Source organism: Centropristis striata, chromosome 13, assembly GCF_030273125.1.
Source record: "Centropristis striata isolate RG_2023a ecotype Rhode Island chromosome 13, C.striata_1.0, whole genome shotgun sequence".
Lineage (NCBI taxonomy): Eukaryota > Metazoa > Chordata > Actinopteri > Perciformes > Serranidae > Centropristis > Centropristis striata.
Genome location: NC_081529.1, coordinates 12,086,457 through 12,102,839, shown reverse-complemented (window position 1 = coordinate 12,102,839; position 16,383 = coordinate 12,086,457). Strand labels below are relative to the sequence as shown.

General features: G+C 39.2%; 1 protein-coding gene and 2 gene segments (V, D, J or C); 1 reads left to right on the top strand and 2 right to left on the bottom strand.

The window, feature by feature from the left end:
* Positions 1-504: 504 nt before the first annotated feature.
* On the bottom strand, positions 505-1,065 carry LOC131982847 (immunoglobulin heavy variable 3-7-like). The segment is given in 2 exon segments: positions 505-929; positions 1,017-1,065. Coding segments are annotated over 2 exon segments (357 nt in total).
* Positions 1,066-1,684: 619 nt separating this feature from the next.
* On the bottom strand, positions 1,685-2,118 carry LOC131982874 (immunoglobulin heavy variable 4-38-2-like; the record flags this gene model as incomplete). The annotated part of the segment is given in 2 exon segments: positions 1,685-1,974; positions 2,076-2,118. Coding segments are annotated over 2 exon segments (333 nt in total), but the record flags the coding sequence as incomplete, so codon positions are not given.
* Positions 2,119-11,722: 9,604 nt separating this feature from the next.
* LOC131982834 (uncharacterized) lies at positions 11,723-13,668 on the top strand. Its single transcript, XM_059347465.1, has 2 exons — positions 11,723-13,560; positions 13,640-13,668. The coding sequence occupies exon 1, from the start codon at positions 11,793-11,795 to the stop codon at positions 13,176-13,178; it is 1,386 nt and encodes a 461-aa protein (XP_059203448.1). The 5' UTR covers positions 11,723-11,792; the 3' UTR covers positions 13,179-13,560; positions 13,640-13,668.
* The last annotated feature ends 2,715 nt before the right edge of the window (positions 13,669-16,383 follow it).

Here is a 16,383-nt window from a genome sequence, read left to right as displayed (position 1 = left end):
TTCCTGACCCAGAATCTTCGTCTCTGCCCTGGTTATCTGACTGCCTTCCGTCCCCGACTCCGAACACTGCCTGTGAGTTCCTGGTGTTATTTTGTCTGCTTCTGTTGCCACTCCGGCTTCTCCGTGGAGGATTACTCTTCGGCCTGCTTCTGCTTTGGACTTCTGGACTGCAGCTCTGTCTATAGACTTGTTAAGGAAGACTGTGTTCCTGCCTGCTGCCTAGTGCAGTCATCTGTTGTCTGCAGTAAAATAAAGAACATTAAAATCACAGTAAGATTGTACTGCGTTTGGGTCTTCCTGATTTGTGACACACACACTGTGTCTTGATGTGAAATTATGAATGTAAAGAATTTCTAGTAGTTTCAGTTTTTCAAATTGCTGTTCTGTCTTTCACCCTTTTATGAATGAGGAAACTTTATTGTGTGTTTCTTCTTGTGTATTTTCATGATGTGTCAAATAATTCATAACAAAAAAATATATATTTTTTTTAACACAAGACACTAAAACAAACATTAATACAAAATGTACATCCACAGCAATTAATGAAAAACACTTCATCCTCTATCAGCCCAGTAAGAATGAGGACTGTAGGTTTTTGTACAGCTGCTCAACCAACTCCAGTCACTGTGGCTCTCGAGCACAATAATAAACAGCAGAATCTTCAGTCTTCAGACTGTTCATCTGCAGATACAGCTGCTGTCTGCTGTTGTCTCTGGAGATGGTAAACCGGCCTTGAACTGACTGAGAGTAGTAGTTGGTGGTACCATGATTCAAAGCGAGCCACTCCAGTCCTTTACCAGGAGCCTGTCTGATCCAGCCCATCCAGTAGCCACTAACATCAAATCCAGAGACTGTACAGGTCAATCTGTGAGATCCTCCAGGACTTTTAACTGCTGGTTCAGATTCTGTCAGAGTCTGACCATCAACACCTGTGAATAGAACAAAAAACATTGAGTGAAATAAGCGGGTGACACTAATAGAAGAAACATATTATTAATATCTGAGAAACTGTCCACCTGCCCAGCAGACAGTTAGAAGCAGCAGTCCTGTCCTATAGTCCATCATGTTAAACTGTGTGTCCACTGTCCTCTGTCCTCCTCTCTGCAGTCAGATAAGTAGAGGTGGAAGACATCTGAGTTTTGCATTGACTCCTCCTTTCTCATTGATCAGTGTCTTTCATTCAATCTCTCCACAAAACTAATTTAATCCTTTCACTTTCTTCTAATTCATTCATGTTTTTAAACTCAAGTTATTATAACATTATATTATAATGCTTATTTAACTGTAGAGTCATTTCATTTGTGGATAATTACCCAATTCAACATACACACAACACATATTTGCTACTGTTTGTAAATTAAAGCTTAATAAATGTTATTATGATTATACTGGTTTCAGGTCATTTAATATGAAAATCGCCTTATAGCTAAAAAACATCTCATGTCTCCTGAAATTATTTTTCTTCAAAGTTTAAAGATTTGTGTCATGTGGCTTGTAACTTCTGCTGTCTGGAATATTTCTTGCATTATTAGAGCAAAATGTAATATTTATCAATGGTTTGTTGGTGATTGTAGCCTAAAAGCATTTAAAGAGATGAAACAGTGAGCTGGTGTTGAAGTCATTAGTGGTCTGAGGGCTCCTCCTCTGGTGGCTTCATGTTACAAGTGTTCCGTCACTGTGGCTCTCTGGCACAGTAATACACAGCAGTGTCTTCAGGCTGCACATTCTGTCCGTTTAGAGTCACTGTGTTGCTGGAAGAGTCTATGTCGATACTGAACTTGTTCTTTAGGGGATCTTTGTAGTATGAATCAACAGTATTTTTCATTCCAATCCACTCCAGTCCTATCCCTGCAGGCTGTCTGATCCAAGCTGTGTAGTAGCCAACAGAATAAGAGACCTGACAGGTGATGGTCAGACGTTGACCTGGCTGCACAGTCACAGAGGCTGGCTGAGTCAGCGTTTCACACTTTACACCTGTGGAGGAAAACATGATGAATATGGAATGAGTGTAATAAGAGTGAACAGTCAGTGTGCTGTGATCATACTGTCAGTGTCTCTGCCTAAGTGAGACTCACAGGATCCAGCAGCCAGCAGCAGCAGCACAGCTACAGAGAACATGGTTGGTATTGAAGGTGATCTGATGGGAGCTTCTCTTCTTCTGCTGCAACTGACAGCATGATATCAAGTCTTTATAGCAGACTGTGAGGAAGTTCACTTTGCATAGAGAAGGACACTGACAGGCTGTAAAGGAAGGATGGACTGTCCTGTCATAAGTAGTGTGGGACTCTCCAGGTGTTTTAACCACTGGTTCAGACTCAGTCAGTGTTTGACCCTCAGTACCTGCTAAACACCTCATTAGTTACTGAAATGCAGACGTATTGTCTTTGTACCAGGAGCTTTGACAGGAAAGCATTTATTGTTTTGACCTGTCCAGTTAATTGACAGCGTTAAAAAAACAAGCAAAATTATGTCTGCTCGTTGTGTCATATATGGTGGTCCATTCATGTTCTAGACACATCATGTATAAATGTCCAAATATATTATCAATACCTGCTGTTATTCATTAAATCAGCAAGGAACATTATTAACCATTTTTAATCCGACAACACAGGAAGTCACAAAACCACAGCATCAACTGTTGCTTTCACATTGTGTGTGTGTGTGTGTGTGTGTGTGTGTGTGTGTGTGTGTTTGTGTGTGTGTGTGTGTGTTTAGAGACATACTCTTCTTGGTGTCATCTGACTTCTTATCTTCTACAGCCACCTGTTGGTACTTGTGAGAATAACTAGTTTGAGATTTTTGTAGAGCCTCTCTGCTTCCTTTAACCACTGTGTGTCTCTGGCACAGTAATACACAGCAGCAGAGTCCTCTGGCTGTAAGTTGGACAGTCTCAGATACGTCATGCTGATGCTATTATATCCAGGGCTTGAAGCAGAAAAAAATCCTGTGCCTGAATTTTTTTTATGCATGGGTGGGACTCAAACTGTGGTAGGGGCAGGGGCGAAAAAATAAAAAGGGCCCATTCTGCACGACATGGGGCCCCACAAGCACGCAAAAAGCTCTGATGCATCATGTATGATGAAATATTAGCATTAAGTCAAAATGAGATCCAGATCAAAGTAAATAAAGATATGGTACTGAACCAAATCATCTAGGGGGGTCAGGGGGCATGCCCCCCCGGGAGAAAATTTGTACATTTTTAAGTAAAATGCATCGATCTTGTGCACTTTGAGAGCTAAATGAGAGCAAACATCCCACATAACATTTTTCACAATTCGGTGATACCGTATTATAGAATCCTGAGAGGGCACATCATCATAATTTATTGTATAAAGGGGCACCGTAGAGGGCAAGTTTTTTCATGTGCAAAGGGCAGCCAATAAGGCACTTTTCTCTCATTTTCACCACTCTAGAGGGCACCAAACAGGAAAAAGGGCACTAGAAGGGCACTCATTAAGACACGTTATTGAATTTTCTTGCTCTAGAGGGATCATCATCATAATTTATTGTACGAAGGGGCACCCTAGAGGGCACCAAATCATTTTTTGCACGTGTAAAGGGCAGCCAATAAGGCACTTCCTCTTGTGTTCACCACACTTTAGCGTGCTTTTTCAGCCATGGAGGCATGAAGGGGGGGGGGGTCTCGCGTGTACACGGCTGGCTCGCTACGCTGCTGTTACGCGACCGGTGGGAACTGACGCCGGGCAGAGGACAGAGCAAACCCGTGACGGAGCCGTTCCACGCCCGGTGTTTCGACTACCACCGGGAAAGTCTCATGCCACACCCTCTCAAATGTCCGCTCACTCTGCGTGTCTCCACAACAAGTTAGCCCCCAGAGCGATTTAGAGACTCTGGAGGTGACGTATGGTTTTCGCCGTCGTTAACTGTGCACAGCAAATGATCATAAACAAAGCAGCATGGCTTATTATTATGCACAGTCTCCGCTGATCATAAACATAGTGATCGTGAATTAACGGTACGCTCTAACTGTACACAGCGTGTCCGGTGCTTGTTGTAAACAAACAGATCGCTGTTTCTCCTGCAGCAGCAGCACATACACACTGTACTGCTACAGAGCTAACTGCCACTCACAGCGGCTCTTCTTAAGGAGCCGGCTACCAGCTCGTTAGCGGGCCATTAAAAAGAGTAAGAAGGAGTCGCTGGATTTGTCTCCAGTCACTTTCTTGAGAAATAGTAATGACGTGGGTCTAAAGCACGCTCGCCGATGAGCCGCCTTCTTCCCCAGACAGCAGCTGACTCTGCGCCGGATCCGCCTCCAAACCGGCAGATCCGCGTAACAGTCACATCCGTTTTACTGCTGGGATACAGACACGGGCCGGACGCGGGTTTCCGGGAGCGGGAATATGGTGAGAGCAGTCGGTCAGCGGAGTCCAGCCGGATGCTGCGCGGAGCTGGTCGAACGAGCGCGCGATTTTCCCCCCTACTTTCCCTTACTTAACTGAAGAAGGGAGAAGACGATCAGAAGACAGAAGACGATCACCATCGATTTTATCAGCATTAAAAGGTAAGTCACACAAAATGATGAAACTATTGAAGTACTGAAGTATTAATTGATTTATTTTGAGATCATATTTAATACGAAAGCTCTCAAAATGTTTGAACTTAGTTATGTGGGGGGTTTTTTTGCCTGTAACTGCAGTTGCGTTAATGACAAGTCTTATATCAAGTTAAATAAAAGATTAAATGAAAGGTTAATGAGGTTGACTGCAGTTACAATTGAAATTATGGATTTTTAACGGCATTATTAATTCTTACTGGTAATATTACGTTAAGGTTATCTGTGGCAATATTAATGACTAATGTCAAGCTAGCTAATAACGCAGATTCCCTGCCGTTAGTCTTTGGTTTGACAGTCGTGACATCTCTGGAAGAAAGGCAGTTATCTGGGGAAGATTTAAAGGGATATTCCGGTGTAAATTTAATCCATGGTCTCTAACAAACCGTGACACCGAGTAATACTCCCCCTCAAGAGGTCAAGTTTTCTGACCGCTAGGTTAGCTAGTTTTAGCAACCTCAGAAAAGACTGCATGATAATACACTGCGGCTTATGTCTCCCACTAGAAACCGCCATCAAAAAGCCACTCATAGCCATAATTAATGGTGAGAACAGTCGTGATACGTCACGTTTTGACATGAAAACGTTTTTTCACAAAGAGACTTGTTTATTGTGTCGCTGTCGCCAAAGTATGGCCGTCTTGTTAGTGTCTTTCTGATATTAAACTGTGATTTTGCAATGTATTGTACAATCTTGTTTGCATATTCTTTGTGGACTCATTTAATAAAACTTTTTGGAAAGATAATTTTAAAGACCCTTTTATTTTTAAGTTTTGACAGTAGCATACCAGATATGTTTTAATTGCTGATGCGCCGGATAATAGCCCATTTTGTACACAACTGAGGTGATGCAATGCCTAGTAGTGCTTAAGTGTGTTTCTAACTACTCTCCAGTCCTGGTGTTATAAATGCTGACATAATGAAAGGTATTTATTGACTAAGTTGGACATCACTGAAGGCCTAAGTGTGAAATGCACCGCCCGCCACCGCTTTTTTTCAGTATAAAACTCTTACCAGCAGAGAGGAGATTAAGTATTAACGTTACATCAACAGTTACATGTACAGTAAAATATTACATATTATTTTTTTTAAATCATAAAAATTAAACTGTCTGTTTCCAGTCACTAATTTCACTGCAGGTTCATTATATGGCACCTAAGGTATATTATCACAAAATTACAGGACTTTTCACTGTAGAAATTCATAATAAAATGCACTTCAATACAGTAAATATTCAAATGCATTTTATTATGAATTTCCACAGTGAAAAGTCTTGTGAATGTGTGAGGATATACCTGAAGTCCTGTAGAATGAACCTGCAGTGAAATTAGTGACTGGAAACAGATAGTTTAATTTTTATGAATTTTTAAAAATACAATGTAATATTGTAATGTACAGTAAATATTCAAATGCATTTTATTATGAATTTCTACAGTGAAAAGTGCTGTAATTTTGTGATAATATACCTTAGGTGCCATAGAATAAACCTGCAGTGAAATTATTGACTGTAAACAGACAGTTTAATTTTAATAATTTTTTTAATGTAAAAATTTTAATGTACAGTAAATATTGAAGTGCATTTTATTATGAATTTCTACAGTGGAAATTCCTGTAAATGTGTGAGGATATACCTGCAGTCCTGTAGAATGAACCTGCAGTGAAATTAGTGACTGGAAACAGACAGTTTAATTTTAATACATTTTTAATGTAATATTTTTAATGTACACTAAATATTGAAGTGCATTTTATTATGAATTTCTACAGTGAAAATTCCTGTAAATGTGTGAGGATATACCTGCAGCTCTGTAGAATGAACCTGCAGTGAAATTAGTGACTGGAATTTTTTTTTAAAATACAATGTAATATTGTAATGTACAGTAAATATTCAAATGCATTTTATTATGAATTTCCACAGTGAAAAGTCCTGTAAATTTGTGAGGATATACCTGCAGTCCTTTAGAATGAACCTGCAGTGAAATTAGTGACTGGAAACAGACAGTTTTTTATGTAAAATTTTTAATGTACAGTAAATATTCAAATGCATTTTATTATGAATTTCCACAGTGAAAAGTGCTGTAATTTTGTGATAATATACCCATAGACTGTATAAAATATGGACGTAGTCTCCGTGACGTCACCCATAGGGTTCTGAAGAGCTGAAATGAAGCTTTGTGGGCGTTCCCACAGTCGCCATTTTGGCAAAGTTGACTCCGCCCAACTCCCCCGGATAATCCATAAATGGACATAGAAGTGCAGCTGAGGCGGCCGAAACACGCCCACTTAGCTTGAAGCTACCAAGCTAGCGGAGGCTACCGGAGCTAACAAGCTAGGCTACATGCTACACCGGGATGGACAGCAGCCGGCCGGCTCGCTGACTCCTGCCGTGATGTTCCCGTCTGTTGGTGTCCCAGCTTACACTGCTTAACTTATGGTAAGTTACTCTAAAACTTTGCCACAGCAACTTCAACTTGTTTTAGATATATAATTAGGGTCATTTGAAATACCGGTTTTGTCGAGACTTGCAGTAATGTCGCCAGTGTTACCTTGAGTAGACATAACGTTTACGGATACTTACATGAGGCAAACATGTTAACCTGAATTTTAATTTAATTTTACTTTAGCGAGAAGTTGTTTATTTTGGATGACCCTTGATTAAACTTTATGAGATGAGTGATATGTAATTAGGTTAGTATTCTTACCGTAGATGTTGGATTGATACTGGCACATAATTATATATGTTTTGCTTATTAATAACTTCTACTCAGGTACGATTAAAACAAACTTAATACATTAGTAAATCTGCGGGTTGTTTCTCAGTGTAGATGTGTCAGGGTTTATCGGTTAACGTGTAAAATGATAATCCTCCACAGCGCTATTAAACAGTATGCATTTACCTTCATGATGTGACACTGACAGACTCTGCGATTATTATCTGGAATATCAATTAAAACAGAAAGGCCATTTTATATTTATATTTACTTAAATCAGTACATTTGTCAATAAATATAACTTCCAATCTTGGTAACTTGACTTTAGACGGCTGACATGATCACATCTGTCTTCAAAGGACTACAAAATAAATTAATTTGAATAATGTTTTATATTTTTGAGGTGTGGATCCCTTCTTCCATTTTATCCTTCAAATCCTAGTGTTTTCAACATTATTTAGGCACTCTTCATAGCTGTTTGTTATATATATTGTTTTACCTGAAGCATTTAATACTCTGATTTATTTTCCTCCCATAGTCAGTGTGAAGCATTGGTGACAGCTCTGTGTCCAGTGAGCTGCTGGACATTAGTGTCTGCTGGTGGACTGTGGTGGAAAGACCTTCTCCCCTTCTTTGAGGAAGAGCTGCCCAGATGTCTTCTTCTTCCACTGTGACGGCAGCAGCAGCAGCAGCATGGGGGAGGTCAGAGGTCAAGCTGCTCACCATCATGGAGAACTTTTCTAGACTTAAATATTGTCCACCTTTTTGTTTTTTATGCATTTCAATAAATTACATTTGCATTTGAGCTAACGTTGTCTTTATTGCCGTGTGAAAATGTTAGATTTAAAATATCTGATATAATACAACACAGATAAAACATTAAGCATTTATGTTCAACTCTTATTCCAGGTGATGTATGTCTAATTTTAAAAATGTGAGAATACAATCAGGAAGCTGATAAATGGGTACTTTTAATAATATGATTTAATGCAATAACGTAAAAACACTACAGCAGCAAAATATTTAAGTCAAACTACACATATATAAAATCATCAATATGTAACCTCAGATATTGATAAGTTGTTGATGTGTTTGAGTCCAGTTGTGTCTTCTCATGTGGAGCATCAGAGGTCCACCTTGTCTGCATCACCTGCAGAGGAAAACTTTACACAGACAAGTAGAGATGTAAGTAAAATATGTGTTACAACGGACAGGCTGTATTTTCATTTCAGTTTTAATATACTGATTATTGTTTAGGATAATGAAACACATTCAACAGTATTGACTACTCTCAATATAGCCTGTTAGTAAACGTTATCCTGCTTTGCACAGTTCCTCCTGAAATTCAGACTTAACGTTACGTGTCAACTAAAGTCGATCACAATCAGTCGGTTTCTGGAGTGTTTGAATATTAAAATGCCTGCTTTGATACTGATATTAAATAAAAAAGATAAAGTCTGGGGTCCTGCGCCGTCAAATTTTACGTTAACGAATATTTCACAGTCTGAGTCTTTATAACAAACTCCGTTATTTCTGAACCATGCTTAAATGTGATGCTTTTTAATTACACAGACATTATTGTAATTACACATAGATGAACACGTTAAATTGGGCCGAGTGTAGCGTTAACTTGATGCAATGGTAAGTTTAGTCATCATTTCATAACATTGCATCATGTTACCATACTAACATGGTGAAGCTTTATTTTCCAAACACACAGACGCTGTGTTTGATTCCAAGTATTACAAAAATAAATTATAACACTTCTGTATTACTTATGACTTCAGTCACCATACCGGTTTAATAATATCTCCTTTAATTCACTCCTGTTAGCATCGAAGGCAGCATTAGCTGGCTAACAAACTACTGTAAACGCTAATAAATGATCATTTATAAATAAAATAAAACGAGAATAACACTCACCAACAACTGGAGCCTGGGCTTCTTGGAGCAGTGGTACAGCTGACCACACAGCAGGTGGTGTTAATAGTCCGATGTTTGCCTGCAAAACTCTCCGACAGCCGACAGGGAAAGTTTCCAGTGAATTAGCCACGGCGCTAGTAGCTACACACAGCTAGCGGCTAGTGCCGTCTGCTACGTCACCTGTCACTCAGAGCGGGGACTGCTTTATTATGCAGAATTTTCGAAACTTAAACTAGTGAGATATAAAATAATTCACCCCCCTCAGAGTTGACATGAAAGCGGAAATCTGCTTTTGAGAGTAGAGGCATCGTTTGAAACATGTAAACTGTAAACATTTTTATTTCTAGTGTGAAATCGGACATTTTAACATGAGAGTCAATCTAAAATAACGGAAGTAATGGAGTATCCGTTTTTTCTGTTTTGAGAAAAAACTTGAAAATATGACTTATGCCATTATTGTGAGAGAGTGAAGATATTAGATATTTATAAAATATACACTGATGTATGTTTTTATTCAGTTAGACCCAGTGGCGGGCGGTGCATTTCAGTGATGTCCAGACATCAGTGATGTCCAACTTAGTCAATAAATACCTTTCATTATGCCAGCATTTATAACACCAGGACTGGAGAGTAGTTAGAAACACACTTAAGCACTACTAGGCATTGCATCACCTCAGTTGTGTACAAAATGGGCTATTATCCGGCGCATCAGCAATTAAAACATATCTGGTATGCTACTGTCAAAACTTAAAAATAAAAGGGTCTTTAAAATCATCTTTCCAAAAAGTTTTATTAAATGAGTCCACAAAGAATATGCAAGCTTTAACAAGATTGTACAATACAATGCAAAATCGCAGTTTAATATCAGAAAGACACTAACAAGACGGCCATACTTTGGCGACAGCTACACAATAAACAAGTCTCTTTGTGAAAAAACTTTTTCATGTCAAAACGTGACGTATCACGACTTTCTGAGACCTGTTGCTTTGAGTACAACCACACAGCTGCGCCAATGCGCCAGATTATTTACATACCGTTAACAGTCCCGGCCGGGTGTGACTCTGTTGATCTGCATAGCCCTGCCCTGGCTCAAACTAGTAAGTATCCATATTATTATATATATATATTATATCCAATCACAGGACGCGTAAATGTCACGTTCAACGTGAGGCCAGCTAGAGGGCCTTACTGACACAACTCGTGATCTGATTGGCTATCGCAACTATCTATCAACTGTATTTGCCCGTTCACTTACAGTGCACAGACGCCCGCATTGTTGATTCTGAAGGCCCGGGCAGATTTCATACAGCCTGGCAACATGAGATAGCTGAATTCTGATTGGATAAAAACTCTAACCTAAAAACAACAGCACTGGAAGGAGCATAATATGACATGAAGAGAATATGAATACTTTTAGATATTTAGGGAAAGTAAATGAAAAATTAAATTAACCTTTATCATAATCATGATCATGATTTCTGGTTATGTTAGGCCAGCAGAGAAGGCCTTGCTGGCCCTGATGGCCCACCACTGGTTAGACCTATATATGACAGGTTAACGGGTAGATTAGATTTTATCATTAATACAATCATTTTGTTTAGTTGATGGATTGTTTTGGTCTATATAACTTTATAAAACAATATACATTTTGATAATATGGATAGAGGCACACCAGCTCACATGAGTATCTAACTCCTCAGTTGTTGCAGCTTTTTCTGCTTGTCACCTTGTAAGGTGAAAAGGGTCCTGTTTCACTGAAATTCTTTTGTCTGCTTTCATTTTAGGTTTAATCAGAAAGTCGTCCATAGTGAAATACAGTAAGTAATTTCTTATATTTCTTTAGTCACTAAAACTTTTTACAGGGCAACTGACAGTGTTTTTTTCATATATTTAAGTGATATTCATTTTCAAATATCATTTGAAATATCTGTGTTCAGTAATGTTTTTTTGTCACAATCAATATTTTTTTTAGAGATGATGAAAAGGAGCAAACCTCTATTAACAAGCTCTGGCGTCAGACGGAGGGCTCGCATTGCTCTCGAAAAACGCCTGCGTGACATAGCAGAAGACTGTGCGATACAAACAGACAAACCTGACCTACAGCCCACCATCAGTGACAAAGAAAGCAATGACTCTCAGATAGATGACAATTTAGATGCCCCTTGTCACTCCAATATTGTCTGTGCAGACAGACAAAAAATATCTGAGTCTGACTCTGAATCAGAGTTTGTTGACAAGCCACTCAGCCTTGTTGAAAGCTTAGCCAACTGGGCTGTCCAGTTCAGTGTTTCTTTAGTAGCCCTCACAGCCCTCCTTAGTTTGTTGAGAGTTTACCACCCAGAACTGCCAAAGGATGCTCGAACCATCCTTCAAAGCAATACAGAATATAAAGTCCAACAAAAATGTGGCGGTTTGTATCACTATAAAGGTATCCTGGCAGCACTGCACAACACCCTGACCCAGCTCGTAGAAAACATTGCAGACGGATTTACTTTTAGATTACAAATAAATATTGACGGCTTGCCACTGTTTAAGAGCTCGAATTTACAACTATGGCCCATTTTAGGACTTTTGTTAAGTGCTCCAATGAAGGAACCTGTTGTCATCGGACTTTTTTGTGGTACAAAAAAACCAAATGCCCCTGATGATTATTTGAAAGATTTTACTGACGAGTTAAAGCAGTTGCAGGAAGGATTTCTTTTTAGAGGAAAAAGATTTTTCATTGAACTGGATTCTGTTATTTGTGATACTCCAGCTAGAGCTTTTGTAAAAAATACAAAAGCTCACAATGCGTATCACGGATGTGACAAGTGTTGCCAGCCAGGTGTTTATATTAACAATAGAATGACATACCCCATTAATGATTTAGTGTTACGGACTGACTCATCATTTTCAGACAGAACAGATGAGACACATCACCACGAGGGAGCACATGGATTTTCTGGTTTAGATGTGGGCATGGTATCTAGATTCCCTCTGGATTACATGCACCTTGCATGTTTAGGTGTCACACGTAGATTGTTAAATGTTTGGCTGAGGGGCCCATTGAAATTTCGTTTGTCTTCTACTCTTGTTGACAGGATTTCTGAAAATTTGATTCAGATGCGGGCATATATACCTGCTGAGTTTGCAAGGAAGCCGAGGTCTCTGAGAGAGCTAGACCGTTGGAAAGCAACTGAACTAAGGCAGTTTCTGTTGTATACTGGTTCAGTTGCTCTGGCACCATATTTGAATAGTGATTTATATAACAACTTTATGTTATTTTATACAGGTATGTGTATCCTTGTCAGTCCTCAGTTGTGTTCATTGTATAGTAATTATGCAGACACACTGCTCACAACATTTTTAAGTCATTTTGGGGAGCTTTATGGCAAAGATGCCCTAGTGTACAATGTGCATGCCTTAGTCCATCTATCAGCAGATGCGCGCCTTTACGGTTGTTTGGACTCTATCTCAGCTTTTCCATTTGAAAATTATCTCCATAAACTGAAGAGGTTTGTAAGAAAGCCAGAATTTCCCCTTGCACAGATAATAAGAAGATTGTCAGAAGTTGAAAAGATCAGTACCACTGAGTTGCCCCGTAAGGATTTAAGAATGCAACACTATGTTGGGCCTGTGCCTGATGGCCTTCAAGCAGTAGCACAGTACAGGGAACTTAAGACTGAACAGTGGTCCATGAGAGTTTCCACAGGTGATAATGTTTTTTCTATAGATGGAGAGATTTGTCTTGTATACAACATCATTAAGTCTGTGGAGGGAATACATGTTGTCTTTAAAGTTTTTACACAACTGGAAAGTTTCTTTGACTATCCAATGAGCTCAGATTTTCTAAGAATATTTGTAGTATTACAACCAACAGGGCCATTTAAGGTGGCCAAACTGTCACAAGTCTCGCATAAGTGTATGCTCCTGCCTTACAAAGACAAATTTGTTGTCATGCCACTTTTGCATATCTGCTGTAGTAGTGCTTAAATCTCTTAGGATATATTCTTAACTATTTTATTTTGACTGTAGACTGACTTGACTGACTGAACACTGAACACAAGAATTGAAGAAGAGCAACTTGACCCCACAAAGGTGTCTAAATACTTCAATACATTAAATGACTATTGGAGGAAAATTTTGCTATTTCTTTTAAGTAATTCAATTATTCAATTTCTATTTCAGATGTTTTTGGTTGTCGAATTCACATCCAACAAAACTGTGAACATCATCCCAGAGAAATGGTTTGCGGATGGCGTCACTTGGTGGCCAAACTATAACAACGACGAACGCATAAATAGAGCGGTACAAAAATGTGAGGACCCAGCAACAGGCTGGACACTTAATGATGTCCGTGTCCTCTCCAGAGCTGGTAAGGATTCATTTTAGAGATGAAATTCAGTTTCTTGCATTTGAAGTGGACTGATACATTTTTTGTGAATTCTGATCAGGTGATTATCTAAAGGCAAGGGACAAATTGAAGGCCTCACTGACATGTAACACGTCAGAGTTGCAAACAGATGACGAGGAGGAAGTGATTAGAAAAAGAAAGGTTAAGCCAAGGTTAGATGTTCAAAGATATACAACACACATTCAACATTCAGGCTGATAAGTTTAAAGGAGCTGTATGTAAGAAATGTATGTTAAGTAATCATGAAATGGCCCAATATGTCACCAGAGACAAAGGAATCATGGAAACAAGTGCTGCAGTATTTTGAATTTGACTGCAGCAACAGTTTTGGCCACAATCCTACTGTACATATAGCTCCTTTAAGACAAGCTCACATACTACGTGTTGTGAAACCTGTACATTTAGCTATTTCAGAGGTCAAATGGCACAGTGATTCCTAGAGTAGATTCATGATAAAGACTCACTGAATTTTTAGGGTGTCTGTTTGAAGCAATTCTTACTCATTTTGAAGTTGTTCATTGATGTAGCTCCAACATAAATTAAACACCAGTGAGTAAGAGGAGTCTCCTAATTGGTTTTGGCTGGTTTTACCCATTACAAAAGTTAATTAACTAACTATTCTTGATTGTTAATTGTTTTGTTTGTTAGGGTCATCTTTGGAGATACAGACTCTGAGTCTGAAGACAGGGAGCCAGAGAGGGCTAAAAAGAGGAGAAACATCAGTCTCTCCCAGACTCCATTGCCTCCTATTCCACCCCCTACTCCTGATGTACCCAATAGGCACCAATACAGTGAATCGTCTCGCTTTGCAGGTATGTTATTGTTTTTCACTTGAATAATTCTGTAAGCATTGCTTTTGTGAATATCTACTGTAGCTTACTTCTGACATGGGACTGAAGCAGGTTAGGTAACTTAACATGTTCCAGCCAAATATGAATCATAAACATGTTTGATTTGCTGTTATGATAGCATATTGCCATATTCATTTTCCACAGATACACCCCTTGGCCCCATAACATCTGGGCCTCCCAGTCCTTCACAGTACTACAGCCATTCTGAACGTGGTCATTACACAATATATTCTCAATCAATCTTCTCAATCAATATTCTCTTATACTTCTTTCGAAATTCATTCAGTTTGTGATCACTTTTGGGCTAAAACAATGTTTTCAACTTATCTCTCCCCAGCTCCAGTGCCTCCAGTGGCTCCAGCTGTCCCTAGCATGCGCCAGGTGTCCACGGCACCTTGGTCAAATGATCAGCATCAGTATATGTTGTTCAATCCAACGATTCGACTGGGGAGGGCGGGCACTGGGCCTATTCCTTGCTCTGGTAAATTCCTTTCAATTTAAAATAGAGAGTTGTGTCTACACAATGATTATAGGTTGAATATGGAGAATGAGCCATCTATTGATCAAGGTAAAACTGTCAAATTTTTAAAAATGAATTAATTCAGACTAAATAGGATTTTTTTCAATGGAATTTACTTTTTTCTTTATATATTTATTGGAATTTTACTCTGCACCCCTCTTCACACCCCATTAAATAGCTTTTAACAAGCATTCTCCATAATCATCCATTAAAAAAATAGATATTAGGAAATTGTATTTAAATACAATGGTCTTTATGACAACTTTATGAAAATAAAATGTGACAATCCTAAAATAACAGTTTTAATAGGTTTCCCTACTCTTTTTGTAGCTGCTGAGCTGCACATCCTGACATTGCTGGAGCACATTAAGGAACAACAAATGCAGCTTGCCACTGCAGTGAACAACCTTGCGGCAAGAATGGGGACCGAAACTCCTGTGGCTGAAATGCCTCATGAAATCAGCCTCCCACTGGCCACCATGCCTGAGGTTGAGGATCTGGAGCAGTGGTTGAGAAATCCAGCAAACGCCCGTGCTAAACAGAACATGGTGACTATGATTTTTATTTTTCCCATCATCCTCTAAAGTTACTTTGTCTTGGCTCTACAAATCTAATCGGTGCTTATATTGTGTTAATTCTCTGCATATTCAGTGCCACTGTCTCTGTCTATTACAAATAAGTAATAAAAAGAAATGTATAAATAGTATATACTAATAAAGTGCAGTGTGTAAAGTGCGATCGGTGGCAGGAAGATTCAAGATTCAATCCAAGATTCAAGAGCTTTTTTGTCATTGTACAGTCACCTGGACAACAAAAATGTTAAAAGCAACTGCTATGAGATGCACTCAGAGGGAATTAAATGATGCAAAGCTAGTTCAGACAGACGACTCAAGCGGAGCCCATCCTGATCAGCTAATCATCACATGCTCTCCTCCTCCAAATAGGGCGGGTTTTTTAAAACCCCTAGCTTACCTGCTTATCCCTGGCTATGCTGCCGCTGATGCTGTTATTTTCTGCTCTGCTGCTGCTGGGTACATCTCATTGCTGCTGCTGCCCATGATGTTTTGCAAACCCCCCAGCATCCACCTGTGGGCTCTGTCTCTATGATTCCCTGCGGGGTCTGCTTCATTCCCTGTAATGTCTGGTAAAGCAGATCATTCAGGGAACAAATAACTGAGACAGAGCCTGACATCAAACCTGCTGCAGCCATGCTCAAGGATAACTATGCTGTGCCTCAGCCTGCCATGCTTACACTCAATAAATTATTTGTTCTCATTCCAGAGTACCTGACTGAAATAGATTATAAGACAAATATCAGAATATACACAACCACAAGAAGTACAAAAATTCTTTATTTAAACGTTAAGTGTTGGAATAAATAAGGCAAATAGTGCATCTGAGAATTTGGAGCAG

Bases quoted from the DNA above. Each gene is read 5' to 3' on its own strand.
- LOC131982834 (XM_059347465.1), top strand. From the start codon at position 11,793: ATGAAGGAACCTGTTGTCATCGGACTTTTTTGTGGTACAAAAAAACCA.